This window comes from Neolamprologus multifasciatus, chromosome 15 (genome assembly GCF_963576455.1).
Source record: "Neolamprologus multifasciatus chromosome 15, fNeoMul1.2, whole genome shotgun sequence".
Lineage (NCBI taxonomy): Eukaryota > Metazoa > Chordata > Actinopteri > Cichliformes > Cichlidae > Neolamprologus > Neolamprologus multifasciatus.
This window is the reverse complement of record NC_140453.1, coordinates 3,190,539-3,205,489: the sequence shown is the minus strand read 5'-3', so window position 1 is coordinate 3,205,489 and position 14,951 is coordinate 3,190,539. Positions and strand designations below refer to the sequence as shown.

Genomic DNA, 14,951 nt, shown 5'->3' with positions numbered 1-14,951 from the left:
CCAACAATCATATGACCCCCTATGAGCAAGTAGGACAGTGGGAAGGAAAAACTCCCTTTTAACAGGAAGGAACCTCCGACAGAACCAGGCTCAGGGAGGGGCGGGGCCATCTGCTGCGACCGGTTAGGGTGAGAGAAGGAAGACAGGATAAAGACATGCTGTGGAAGAGAGACAGAGGTTAATAACAGGTATGATTCAGTACAGGTCTATTAACACATAGTGAGTGAGGAAGGTGACTGAAGAAGAAACACTCAGTGCATCATGGGAATTCCCCAGCAGCCTACACCTATTGCAGGGCGGATGCAGGGTCACCTGATCCAGCACAACCTATATACTATGAGCATCCTGTCTGATACTATGAGCATCCTGTCAGCAAGCCTGTCTGAGTATTGTTGCAGACCAGGGTTTTTATGATGTATTTTATGACTGTATTATGTTTTTACCTTGTAAAGCACTTTGTGACATATGTCTGTGAAAGGTGCTATATAAATAAACTTTACTTACATGTCCATTTTTCACCATAAATGTGCAGAAACTGGGTCATCCTATCCTGCCAACGTGGACCAAAAATCACTGTTTTGTTTTCAACATCTTCTTTAAAACTACGCCAAAAATGAAGGCACATTTGAAGGGAACAGGGGTACCTAATAAATTGGCCGGTGGTGCGCATTCCAGTTTTTGGTTTTACATTTTCATTTCCACTGTTCCGCCACCAGAGGGCAGCCTACCCCAGCTAATGAAAAAAAAAAAAAAATTGTAGCGCATGCTTAAATAAAGAGCCGTTCACAACATCATTAAGCAACTTGTTTATTTTCTTCCAAATGTTTCTAAAAGTGGACTATTTCATGTTTTCGGTCTCACCAGCGAAATATTCACCTTTATTGGTGAAACCACGAAAAGAGGTTCCAGTCATGCTAGTTACTAAAGGAATAGACATTTACACTGTAGATTCTAGGTTTCTGTATTGTGGCTTTAGCATATAGGCAGGAAAAAAAAAACACTACAGATGCTTTTTTTTTTTTTCTTCAAATATACAGCTGGGTCCAAATTAAAACACAATAAAGAAAACAGTGTGGCACGTCTCAAATCATTTGCCATATATAAAGTATTCAAAATTGTATAATGGCTTCAAATCGGTTCCTAGAAAAAGGACACTTTAAAAAAAAATCAGATTTTGATTATTATTATTATATATATCTATATATTTTAACCCTTTAATTGAGAGTACCAAGGTGGACAAACGTGTAGCCTCAGAAATGTTCTAATTTGGAACAAATAACACTAGAGATGGGAGAGCCTGAGCTGTCGAGTCACTCGGCAAACTCATCAGACAACTTTAATAACACGAAATCCGTCTGATGAGTTTAAAACGTGACCGTTCAGTTACCAACTGCGCTCCCATCTCTATCTCACTATGTTACACCTGGCAATAAATACACCGACAAACAGTATTTGTTCATTCTGACATCAAGAAAAAAATTTTTTGTTTTAAATGTTAGTGTTTTATGGTACGGAGACATCAAAGGGAAGACTTATCTCATATTCTAAAAAAGAAAAAATAACTTCAATAAAACACGCATTGCATAAACACACCTGCTGAATCCATGATGCGAGAAACGGTCTAATATCCATCTATGTGACTTTTCTTTCCCTGCCCTTATCGTCAGAGATACAGTGTTGTGTTTAAACTCTTTGCCCCCTTCTTGATTTCCCAGTGTTTTGCATATTTGTTACACTTACATGTTTTGGATCATCAAACGCATTTTAATATTAGGCAAAAACAGCCCGAGTAAGTATAAAACACTGTTTTTAAAAGGGAGAAAAGCTATTCCTGTGTGAAAAAGTAATCGCCCCTGTAATTAACCACATAAAAAGAAAAAGAAAAAAGTTAGCACTTTTTGCACACAGGGCCATGCAGGTTTGGATTTTTTCCCCATTAATAATAAACACCTTAATTTAGAAACTGCATTTTGTGTTTACTTGTGTTATCTTTATCTAATATTTAAATTTGTTTGATGATCTGAAACCTGCAACTGTGACAAACATGCCCTTTTCAAACCACTGTATAAAAAAGTTTCAGAGCAGATCAAACTGAGTGGGGAGGTTCAGGATATTTTAGTTATAGCAATTACATTTTATTTCAGATGGATTCAGAAAATGTCTTCATCAGCCTTCAATCGGGCTGTAACCAGGGTTAAATGGCCCAAAAAAAGAGGATTCACAGGCAGATGCTACAGCTCCAATCATTCAGTCTCCTCCCACACAGACTCGCACTCTTAAACACACTCACACACATGCGCGCACAGTCACAGATGGACAAGGTAAAGCTGTAGCCCTCCCAACCTGAGAGAATGATTGTCAAGCATGCACACAGCATACAATTTTTAGCCCGTTTCACAAAAGTAAGAAAATTTATCTGTTCCTTAATAAACAGAGCGAGACGGCAGATTCAGAATGGCCCGGATACATTTGAACAAACATTACAGAGAGAAGGAGTAAGAGCAATTCATCTGGAAAAGAATGATAATGATAACAATGACAATAACAAAAAAATAGTGTATTACCAAAAGCAAACCCTGTTTGAGGTCTGTGTGTGTATATGTAGGTGTGTGTGCTTTTTAAAACTCAATTGTTGATCACATGGCCACGCTAGAATACAAAATAAAGTCAAATCAACAGAAACAATGAAGTAATGCTATGGTTTTATACATAATATACACGAGTTAACAGCGATTTCTAAACTTTATTATCCATAGACTTGTCTTACGAGCAAAAAGGCGCTAGGTCACAGTGGGTTTCACTTGGCTAACATTATAGAATGCTAATGCTAGTTATACTCATTGACCGCTGGAGGAAGTGGGGAGGCGGGGTCATACATGTGACAGGAGCTCGGGAGGGGATGGGGGTGTCTCTCTCTATAGAAACTAGTATTAATCGCCTCACTGTTGCCAACTTCTGCCCCCCCACCCCCGTCAACTGTGCTCGAAACCACGTCTCATCACTAGCTTATTACAGCTCAGCTAAGCGCTAAAGGAGCGAAAGCGGGGTGTGTTTGTTTACAGAGAGAAAAGAGAAAGCCTCCAAACCGATGCAGAAAAGTGGCGGGTTGGTGACACTAGCTGCCGGCTGTCAACGTGTCAGCGCAGAGATCCAAAAACGTATACAGGCGACGCTGTTCACGTGAACAACGAGACTAACAGGTCCATTCTGTAGCCAGTCTAAAACGAGAGCGTTTGCCGGAGGAATGCCGGGTGCTGTCGGCAGGAGGGAGCACGGTGGCGTGACGGGTCCGTGTAGGTGCAGGTGGGAAGGTGGCGTTTCAGGTGAGTGTGGATCCTGATATCTCTCCGTCTCTCTCTAGGGCTGATATGCTACAGCGGGCCTTTGAACTGGTTACCAGAGAGGTGCTGTCTGACGGACAGCTTTGATCCTGCTGCATCACCCAGTTTTCTCCACACCACCTGCGAACAGAAGAGGAGAGAAGAGGAGCTGAGCGAGGAAGAGGAACAGCGGGAGAAAGACGGGCAGACACAGAGAGTGAAAAGAAAAGACTTTCTTCTTCAAGAGGGAAAACTTCAAATGCCCACAGTTTGGCTTTGAGCTGGGAAGACTACACACACTCACACACACTCACACATGCTACAGTAGAGCTTCAGTACAGTGCAGAAGTCTCGAGCTTCTTTATATTTTGCTTTCAAGGAGCCGGATTTTCTCATAATTTTTTTAAGTGGTCTTGAGCAACAGTCCTCCAGCCTTTCTGAAGGTCTTTCAAAGTTTTTCTTTGGACTCATTCTTCAGTCGATACGTCTACTGATCAGAAATGGCTTCAGTAGAAGGGGTGGCCCATTCTTAAGAAAGGCAGGGTGCGAAAAATCAGGTCTGATCGATGTGATGAACCAAAATTTGAAAGTTTGGGTTCACACCATCATCAGTATGTTGGGCCGAGGTCAGGAGAGAGGGACAACAGCCATGTGTAAAACACGGTGGAGGCTCTGTCATGGTTTGGGCAGCTTTCAGCCAGTGGTGTTGGAGATTTATGGAATTTTAAAGGGAGAAAAGCACAGTGAGGTTTTAACCCACCGTGTAGCACCATCTGGAAAATGTCTGACTGGCAACAGCTTCATTTTTCAGCATGACAACGATCCCAGTGCAGTAAAAGCGTACATGGATGGAAAAAGCACACAATGGAGCCGTATCAGTCATGGACAGGCCTTCCTCCTCAACATTACTGAAGCAGCCATGAATGGCCTTCAGGAAGCCTGGAGAACTATTCCCAAACACCAGTTTAAGAAATGCTGCTTAAGAGAGTTATTAAGGAATAAAGGTGGACACATCGAATATTGACTTTTAAGCTCTTTGGAGTTATCCCAACTGTTTTATTGCCTCTTATACACTGTATATGTTTGAACATTTCAATGAAGCACTGCACCTATTTTCCATTTCTATCAAAGCATAAAGACAAGAACGGGACTCTATCTCAGTCCGTGTCGTCTCCCTGGTGCTGAAATCTCTCTATGAGAGTGAGAGGGGCCCCCGCGGGACCCCGGTGATGTTACAGAGGTACTATTGTAGTGCTTCCCCATTCCTGGCCTGTCACATACCTCTGCAGGGCCCAGATAACCCGACTCTCGTACTCGCTCTAATCAGCAGAGCTTTTTATCCTGGGAAAGGCCTTTTCAGCACAGACAGAGAAAGATGAGGGGAAAATGAGAGGTGGAAGAATAGAAGGGTGAGGTGGAGGAGTGCTATTGGGAGGGAGGAGGGGGTGGTGCTCTTTTTCCTGCCGCACCAGTTTAATTGCTCTGACAGCTCAACTATGAGCCTCTATACTTTGGGCTTTCGGCTTTGGAGTGGAAAAGGGGGGCACAAAACGAGAGACAGAGGGATGGATAGAAAGAAAGAAAGAGTGCTGCTGTGTCATTCCAAACCAAATGAGTCCAAACGAGTTCCTCATTAGCAAAAAGGCTCAAAACTGACCTGATTTGAATCTAGTAGAATGGATTTAAAAAGCTAATGAACAGACTGACTGAATTTACAACTATAAAATTCCTCCTTTTTCCATTGTTACACTATATTATTGGCACTACATCAGTGACAAACCTGTGGTGTGATTAGCTAAGTGGTTCTGCAGACCTGTGTGAGAGCTCAGACACCCACCTAGCCCCCCACTCTCAGGCTCTCCAATAATCATGACAACACACAGACAATTAGAATAAAGACCGGGATACGAGTACATCTGTGGGAGCAGGAGGTGCACTTACATTGCACATCTCTCGCACGATGGCCTTCTCTTTCTCGCTGAGATCATCCTCATAGTCCTCAGGAACCTGCTTATCCAAGTTCTCGTGGACCTCCAGCACCTGATGGCAGACACAGAGATGGACACGTCTCATTTTCCTTCTGTATTTACAGAACTACACTAGGCAACGCTGTTATCTCCCAGCCTAACTGCCAATGTGTTCTTGTTTTTTTCCATAGCGCTACCAGCATGACCCACTTGAACATGGTTAAATACTTCTAGGCATGGTCTGGTACTACTTTATCTGCTAATATAATGCTACCCCCTTTTAACCATTTAAAAGAAAGTAACATTACATTAGCAACAAATGTGTTTTTCCCACATTTGAACTGTCACGCTGGTCGCAGTTATGCCATAATAGCCTTCAGGCATCACCCTGCAAATTCTCCAGGAACAGCACTATGATAGCATCACAGCTGCATCAATGCAAAAGCTGTAACACTGTTTACCAACAATTACACCCTGTGATTGATTTCCCTGACTAATATTACCTTCATGGCATGGACCACAGCCTCAGGCTTTTGGACACAGGACAAATAGCCTGTAGCTGGAGAGGACTCGCTAGTTGGTAGGCGTCCAGTCCCCTAAGGGGAGAGAAAAAAACAGAGAGTGAGAGAAAGAAACAATAACATAACAATGGCAACTGAGAAGATGTTAGGGAGCGGGAGAACTGTGACAGATGCAGGTGTTAACCTGCACCAGGACATCTGCAAAGAGCTCTTCATTTGAGTCAAGATACCAAAAAAAGGCCCCACTCGTCCCATCAGGGGGCATCTGTTCAGATTTAAAAAGAGAGTATTCCTGTACTGTCGCACTGAAAAGGTCACCCCCTTCATACCAGCTCAAATCACCAATCCTCCACTGGTGTTTTTCTTCCCCGTTTCTTTTGTATTCCACTCCCTCCTCTGGTCTGCTACCTGCACAGTGTGATTTAACCTGGTGTGATGGGAGCAGCCAGCCAGGAAAGAGACTGGGGGGGGGGACTTTGCTTGACTCATCACCACCCCCCTCCCGGGTAGTTCCAGACAGTGGGTCTCTGTCTGAGGGACACAGAGATCGCTGGGATACACAATGGGTCCCATTCACTGTAACCTGGCATCGGGGTCTTGCATTAGACACAGATCCCTGGCTCTGTTAGCCTGGGTTAAATTCTCTCCTCACTAGTGATGCGCCTGTCAGCTCCCTCCATGCCCGCTGGCCCCATTTGGGTGCCAGAATGATCCCACGTAACCTGATAGCATGGAGATAAAATAATAATCCCACTGCACCCAAGAGGACCGATTTGTGGAAACTGCCCAGCAGTTTATTCACATCACATAAACCGCACGAAGCACTGATTTATGTCTAGAGGCTTTTGGCCATACAAACCAATAAGAAAAGTATTCTTTAAACCATTGGACAAGAAAAGGTCAAAGTGGCAGATTTATAGAAAATAAAAAAAGAGCTTAACGGCACATTTCCATGTTTTTAAGCAGAATTTGATGTTATCCTCAGACAAGCTCTGACACGAGAAAAATAGGATGAAAGTGAATGTGAGTACATTTGCACATTTTGCCAGCACTTGAACTGACGCAGTGTCGTAGTTTAGTAACTACATCAAAACAACCATTTATGACATCCACTTAATTACATACAGTACCAGAAAAGCTTGGACTGGTTTGATACTTGATGTAATCCAGTGCAGATGCCAGTCCAAGCCCCCTTTTTTGCACATATTTAGTATATTAAATTTACCCACCCTTTTTGTTTTTGCCTGTGTGGATTCCAAGGTTTCTCTTTAAATCTGCAACTGTCTGATCAAAGAGCAGCTAAACAACACCGCAAATTCATCCAGACATCCGAGGGAAACATTTTGTTTAGTATTCCACAGACACAGTCGAGTTCGCTCGTTGCAACAGCTGCTCGCTCATGTTTGACCTAAAAATTACGCTTGCAAAAACTTTCTGTGTGTAAAAACACATAATACAAAAGACAAATGGAGTTGTTTTTAAAATTTATGCCATTTATGATATCCAGTTATCTGTATGTGCATCACAAAGACCTATCCATACTTTACAAGCGCTTCAATTTTCCAGTGAGTTAAGATTGCTTCTTTATACCAACAAAAGGTAACAGCGCTTCCATACAGTGAAGTGGACTTTGGTCTGACTGAAAGTATGAATGTATAAATCATCGTTAAGCCTTTTGTTATATTCTAATATTTGAAATATGTAAACATTTACTGCAAGCATTTGCCAAGAGTAGTGCAGTCAAGAAAAGGATTTGGACACAGATAGCTCGGGGCAGTGTTTACTGCTCGTAACACTGTAAGCATCTCCTGCATTAACAGGGCTGATTTGGGTCATTGCAGCAGGAGGCGGGCAGGGGGACAAACACTGTCAGGAGCAATGGTTTGAAGTTTAAACATACGAAAATGAGCACAGACTGTTGAGCGTCTTCTATTTGACAATCTCATGTACGCTCACTGACCTGAAACTTTGAGTAAGACAAAGAAGTGAATATAGAGGATGAGCTGATCGATTGGGAGGGACACACACACAACTAAGAGTCCACTTCACTGAAGTCATTCTGAAGTCCCACATCTCATCTTCGATTTTATGCCTTCTTTCCCTGCTCCCCAACATGAACTGGGCAAACTACAGAGCTCAACGTTAGTGCTGTTCTGTGGGCTTGTCACAAACAAAGCCATTAGCAGACAAAGCTAAAAATAAATAAATAAATAAAATAAAAAAAATCTGCCTTTATTGTACAATTTAAAAACCCACAAGAACATATTACAGTCATGGTGGTGGATTATTTTACTGTCAAATAGCTCCAGACTAGCCATTTCTCACCGCTTTATCACTAAGCTAGGCTAAGCTAGGCTAAGCTAGGCTAACTGACAACTAGCAGCTATTAGCTTGCCACTCTCTTTACTTCCTCTCTTCTCTCTCTGAAGAAGAGTTTCACAGCTTTTTATATTTATATAAGCATATAGAGAAATATGTGTATTTTAGAGTTATTTTTACAGAGTATAGAGTATGAGAGAAATACAGCACTTCATGTATTGTATTTATTATCGAAGTTTACAGCTTGCATTGTATTGTTACTTATGGAAGCCCATTCCTGCCACTGGAAAAAAAAAAAAAAAAAAAAAAAAAGGATCCATAACTCCAAATTTTGACTTACTTTTCTCAAAATCTTGAGTTAATAACTCAAAACTTCGAGTTACCGCTGCCAATCGGTAATCTACGTGAATTATGTAATTTCCTTGTTAACCGGAAGCTAAAGCCCTCAGCTACAAATGCTACAGCTAAGCTACTAGTATTACAGCCAGTCGTGAATGCACAAATTGCTGATAATTTTCAGCGTGGCTTCACAAATGATGAAATCTTTGTGTTATTAGCTGAATCACATGGCGTTACTATCACCAAACGTACTCTCGAAAGCGCCAATTTGTTGCGATCCGGTTTTGAGTGCGAATTCCATGTAGATTACTGATTGGCAGAGCTAAGTCTAAATTTAGAGTTATTAACTCGAAATTTTGAGAAAAGTAACTCGAAATTTCGAGTTAAGTCGTTCAATCTAAAGAGCAACATATATAATCTTAGAAATATTTAAATATAAATATAAAGCATAAAATAATAATCTAGATCTAAACGTTAGCAAAGCGTAGCAGCTAGTTTGCAGGAAAATGTTACTATAACGATCATTGGATGTGTACATACATAAACTATCTCCTCCTTAACAGAACGACAGTTAAGAACAAACTTTGAACAAATATTGTCACACATACTTCATAATATCTATACATTTTTTCGATTTATATTACATCCTAATTCTTATGGATGTAATATAAATCGGGATGTAATAAATATAAATATGTTCTTTTCTGATATATTATGTACATTTAATCATCTCAATGTTATGTTCATCGCTTGCGTTTGTTCGGCGTACGTCACCCATACATAATTTAACCGTCACCAAAATTGGTATGGACTGAATTTTTAAGACGCACCACTAAATACACAATGAAATGATGAATAAATGAAACAATGAATAAGAAGCGCTGCTGCTAATAATTCTAATTTAACAATACATAAAACTCTATTTTAATACCAAATTCATGATGCTAAAGCAAAAATATAGTTACATGACGATTTAATCAAATATATCCAACATTTTTATATCCAGCATAGTTTTTCACTACACAACACGTGCCTGTTAAATGTCTTATTCATAGCACGTCAAAAGTTTGACCTTATTTCATATAAAACTACACTGTAAATATGGGGAACCTACAATTCACAATATACCTCTGTGTTACAAAATGATCCAGTGATTTAAACAAAAATTATATATATTTTTTAACACAAGGAAGATTTAGTCTCATGAGTAGCAGCATAGCCTGACTCTGACCTTGCTTAATTGCCAATCGTCTCCTCCTGAAGACATTGGCAGGGTTAAGGTGGAGTGAAGAGGATTATTATTTTCATAGTGGAATTTGGTTCAAACAAGCTCCAGGGAGGAAGAAAAAGCAGGGACAGGATATGAGGAAGAGCGCTGACTATGCTGAATTTCTATCCTGGTCTCTGCCTTAGTTTCTCTTCTGTCTAAGACTCTGTCTGGATCATCCCCCTTATGCCCCATTTCCTTTCATTCCTTTTCTTCTCCCTCCCTCTTTTTTCTTCTTCCTGTCACGTGTAAGCGAGAGCGAGGTTGCCTGTGGAGGTTTAATTGGAGTGTGAGAAGTAAAGTGAATTAGAGCTGACTTGACTTGATTTTGCCGTGGAGGCACTGGCATAGCGCTCCCTACAATTAAGCATGTGCATGTCTGTGTGCAATTAAGCCCCGTCTCTTTATGTAACCACATCTGCATAAGCAGTCATAGCGCTGACTGATTGCTGTGACTAGTGTCTTAGCGGTTAGTGTGAGCGGGTATTCATCTAAGCGTGTCAGTGTGAATCTTAGTATAGGTGGTTAGCCTTCTCAAAATTTGTGTGTTTGCATATGTGTGCGTGTGTGTCAGTCTTCTCATTACTGACCATGTGCATGGCTTCCTGGCGCTGGGGCAGTGAGGACAGCTGGGACTCTGAGTGGTACAGAGTCATTCCCTTCCTCAGGGCACGAAGGTCACCTGGGTTACACTGCTGGGCACAAACGGTCACAAAACAAACACCAAAGGAAAAAAAAAGAAAAATAAGACTTCAATGTGAGTTTTACCTAAAATTACCCAAAGAGTGGCTTCACTGCATGCTAATAAATCAAAGTTAATAATCCAAGACAGAGTGCCAACACACAGGGAATCCTGTCAGTTTGTTCACTTTGGCACTAATTTGACTTTATTCATTCTGACAATGTTGACAAAATCAATGTATTTGCCTCTATGAGAGATATTTTAACATAAAAACGGCCACTTTTTACTCAAATACTCAAAATCCCGAGGTACTCGCAAGTACCATCACCAACATTTGATAGAGATTAGCCCAGTTTTGTGCACATAAACAGAGAAAACACTGCCTGTGAAGCAATTTTACATCAATTTGCTCTTCTTGCATCTGTGTCACTAGACGCACAACTGCCAGCATCTTTGTTACTACCCAGGTTTTGCCCGTTGGTATTTCCATCCAAGGGGGTTTATTAGTCTTTGGCTGTGTCTCCCTCACCATACAAGGCACTTTTCCTCATCATCACTCTCACGCCATTGCTCGTGTGCGGAAGTATCCCGTTTTGCCTTCATTGAGGTTCACTACATAGGGGCAACATGCCTAATATTTGTCCTCATTAGCAGCCAAAGACCACTGGTTCCTGGGGGGCAGTTACCAGCCCAGCTTCGCTCTGCAGGCAGGGACACGGCAAACGCCACTGTTCCTTGTGACATTTCTCGTGTCGCGCACTAGTGTTCCCTCTGTGCGTGGCGCGGTGCATGAACACACGTGATGCCTGGGAGCGCTCGGCTATAAATAACCCGTTGAGCTGTGGGTGTGTGTCTATGAATGCCCGGACATTGTGCTGTGTTGTCTGCCTTTGTATTATCTTTGTGTGTGTGTGACGCACTCAGGTGCACGCTCGCACACACAAAGCCACAATCAGCATTCCCCTCATCTTCCCCGTCCTTTGATATTCCTGCTCTTCTTCTCTCCTCCAACTCAGTATCCTTGTAATGTTCCTCTAACCTTTTCCAGTCCCCCCCCGGCGCTTCTTGATCTATCCTTTCGGTTTCCATATTCATGCCCTCAATAGTGCATCTTTTTTGACATCTCTATAAGCTTCGTGTCTGGTAACCTTAAATGTCAAAATCAGGAGGGGTGACATAAACGCATAGTTGATCACCTGAATAAGAAGGCTTGCTTACCGATGCAGACCTCTCCCCGAGTCTAGCTTTTCATTTAACCATCACACATCTCCAACTTTACTTCCCAACCCGACGTGACCTTGACCGCTGAGACCAGCAAAGCCATTTGTTTGCCAGACAGCTGAGGACAGTTGGCTCGCTGCAGTCTTCCTGGCTAAAATTCAGGGGCCCTGCATCTTATCCATCCATCACAATGTTCTTGGTGCTGACGGGAAGATGCTGTGGGTGTCTTGCATCATTTCCTGTTTGAGTTATGAGGGGCAGGGGTGATGCCACGCTGACAAAAGGGTAGGAAGGACAGCGGGATGCTCCTCCAGAGCCGTGATTTAATCAAATACAGGATGGAAACTGTTAAATCAGAGTAACTCGTGCTAGACTGAAATAAGAGGAGTTTCCTTATCACAGTTACACCGTAAGAGAGTTGCGCTGTACATCATATGCCGGTGCATATGCATCTGAAATCAATGACCTGGTCTTTAAACTTAAATACGTCGCTCTTCCATCATTATTGTTACCTAATTATGCCATGAATGCAAAGCCTGACAGCCATAACATTAAGTGTTTGAGAGTTTGGGGCTTATTGCAGTGACTCAGGGGACGGAGCATCGTCTGATATCCAGATCATTACGTGCTTACACTTGTCGATTTCATGACAAAGTGTCAGTGTGGATTGAGGAGGAGTGCATGAGTGCTTCACACACTGTAGTGAGTTGACAAAAGATATTTTCTCCACAGGTCTGAGCCTCTCTCAACGACGGCGCAAATTTCTGACATTGAATGATAAAAGTGCTTTGGGTTGCAAGCTCCCAAATGCAAAGTTTACAAGATGCCTGACTCACCCTGACCTAAACCAAACTGTATTTACCAAGAGTGAACTTCCGACAACGTCTGGACCAGATTATCCCAACATCGTCCGGAGTTCGTGTGCGAGCTCGACTAGAGACAAGTAACAGCTGGAAGAAATGGGAGAGCTGAGTGGGAGAAAGCCTGAGGAGGATGCGCGTGTCTGAGCATGTCTGAGTGTGTGCATCTGAGTGCACACACCTGTTTTTCTAATTGTGTTTACACCTGGGCTGCGTAGGCCCTTGTTAATGTTAATATCCACTGTGGGATCCTGCTGTTAACTCCCTCCACGCTCCCTTTAGTATGGTTAAAATACCTCAGCCAAGCTGGTCTGGAGGGTCAACATTCCTGCTCTAAGAGGCCATTGTTTCCTCTAGTTTCGCTGGGCCGGTTTCATAACACAGGAAGTTAGGCAATACAATCCACTGGGGCAGCTAATCCATTGTAACAATTGAACCTGCTAATATGCACACACGTCATCAGGTAGGATATTATGAAATCTAACTGAATGGTAAACTTCAGTAATTCTTATTTTCACCCAATATTTTACTGTTATCACCCCTGTGGGAAAGTCATGTTTAGTAACAACAACCAGAGATTACAGATTCATATTTTTCAGCTTCAGACTGACAGTCCTTCATTGTTCAGTTGCACTCCAACAAAGGTTTCGGCCATGCATAACAGATGCCTGAATCTACCTGGCTTGCCCCCCAGATCTTTAATTATTCAGCCCTCCAGACGTCAACACAAGCTAGGACATGCGTGTGTCATTTATGCACCAAAGCACAACGTAGCATTCATTCACTTAAGTTACCTTGTACCAAACACTGTGCGGAGCAGTTCCAAGGACAGATAAAAGCTTTCTTGCCAAGAAAGGCCACGTACAAGCAAGGGCCACCTGTGTTCATTCATTAGCACGGCATGCTAGCAGCACAGAAAGGAAACCCCTGGACACAGAAGCCACAACCCTGCAAGGCGGTGCATTTAACTTCCCGCGTTCTCGGAAAACCGGCACAATCACAAGGTGAATCATTTCTGTGGTGATGTTTGTCAATGCACTTTACTGTATTACGAAAGGTTGGAGATCAATATCAATATTAGGTGTGTATCGATGATATGAAGTCACAACCAGAAACCGGTTAGTTTAGCACTACAGGACGAGAGGGAGTGACGGGGACAAAGCTCGTTTGAGTCTGATAACACGCTCTCTCATGATTCGACCACTGACAAGCAACAGAAGTTATGAGTTGTTTAACTTTTTTAATGGTATAAAAACATGAGATATATTATGTTAATTAGAAGTTCTAAGTGTTAATAATACTGTTATGTTAGCACTTTGGACCACAGACAGTGGCTGCAGCTTTCAGGTCCGGAAAGTAAATCCAAAGTGCTTTTACGGTGGCCCTGAGAGGCCAAACGGACTGCAACTTAAGAAATAAGAAAAATGCTGCAAAAGCACACAAAGTGTTTCTGGGGAGACAATAACCCGACGGACCAGTTACAGGAACCAAAACATGCTAGGTAAGTGTGTTTTAATCTCATGATTCATAAAATACTGATGACGGATTTTTAGGCTAATAGTTAAGCTAACACACTTACCTCTCATCTTTTCTCACAAAACTAATAGATCCTCCACTTCTTTTAAGTGTCTCTCGGCAAAATTATTGGCATATTTTGGTTCCTGCAAATAGTCCGTCGGGTTATTGTCTCCCCAGAAACACCTCCCTTGTGCTTTTAGAAATCTTTTTTTTTTCCTATTTCTGTTTTTGTTTTTCCTATTTCCGTTGTGTTTTGTGTGCTTTTGCAGCGTTTTTCTTATTGCTGGTGTTTTCTTAGGTTGCAGTCCATTTGACCTCTCAGCTCCACTGTAGTTTTTGCTTAAAAACAAAATGATTTCAGGTCCTGTAATTTATGTGAAAATGGGTTTCTTGTGCAAATACTTTCCAGCTGCGTTTATGGGCTCAGTCGCTCATTTTGGGTCATGAAAATTAAGTGTATTTCGTAAATCCTGGTCCTAATAGGTTTCAAACTGGAGGATCATCGGCGGTATGCTCATTAGCTAACGATTTGACATTGACAAATTCATAGCCGATGAGCAAGTGGTTTGACGGTCAGACCCACCCCTCCTCGTCATATTAGATTTGTTTTTTTAACCAAAGTAGAAATAGTTTCTTCAGAAGCCAGTGGATGATGTCACAGTCCCGATCTTTGCCGCAGTCTAGCTAGCCGTCTAGCATTTATGCTAAGCTAAAAAACACTACAGGCCGTTGCGTCATAATAACTTAATCCCATCAAGGGAACAAATCATCATATTCCTACCCTTTAAACATTACCACAGAGGTGATTCCTTGTCTGAAAGGCACAACATAAAACATTACTGCAAAGAGTCGCCTTGCCTTGTACAGCTGCTGCTCTGACAGTGTCAGCCCTCTACAGAAGAGAAAGCAAGAAGCTCAAAGATGTGAAAAGTCCCAC

At 42.0% G+C, this 14,951-nt stretch overlaps 1 protein-coding gene across 5 annotated transcripts in view; it reads right to left on the bottom strand.

Annotated features, from left to right (window-relative positions):
* Positions 1–791: 791 nt before the first annotated feature.
* ccdc85cb (coiled-coil domain containing 85C, b) overlaps positions 792–14,951 on the bottom strand; it is a 55,544-nt gene continuing 41,384 nt past the window's right edge. For 2 of the 5 annotated variants that reach the window (XM_085132162.1, XM_085132164.1), the window contains 4 exons: positions 10,324–10,428; positions 5,791–5,883; positions 5,262–5,360; positions 792–3,461 (listed from right to left, as the gene is read on the bottom strand). In XM_085132162.1, coding sequence (XP_084988288.1) covers positions 3,372–3,461; positions 5,262–5,360; positions 5,791–5,883; positions 10,324–10,428 — 387 coding nt within the window. In that variant the 3' untranslated portion in view covers positions 792–3,371. The remainder of the gene's footprint in view (positions 3,462–5,261; positions 5,361–5,790; positions 5,884–10,323; positions 10,429–14,951) is intronic. The other 3 variants (XM_085132163.1, XM_085132165.1, XM_085132166.1) reach the window with 2 other exon arrangements.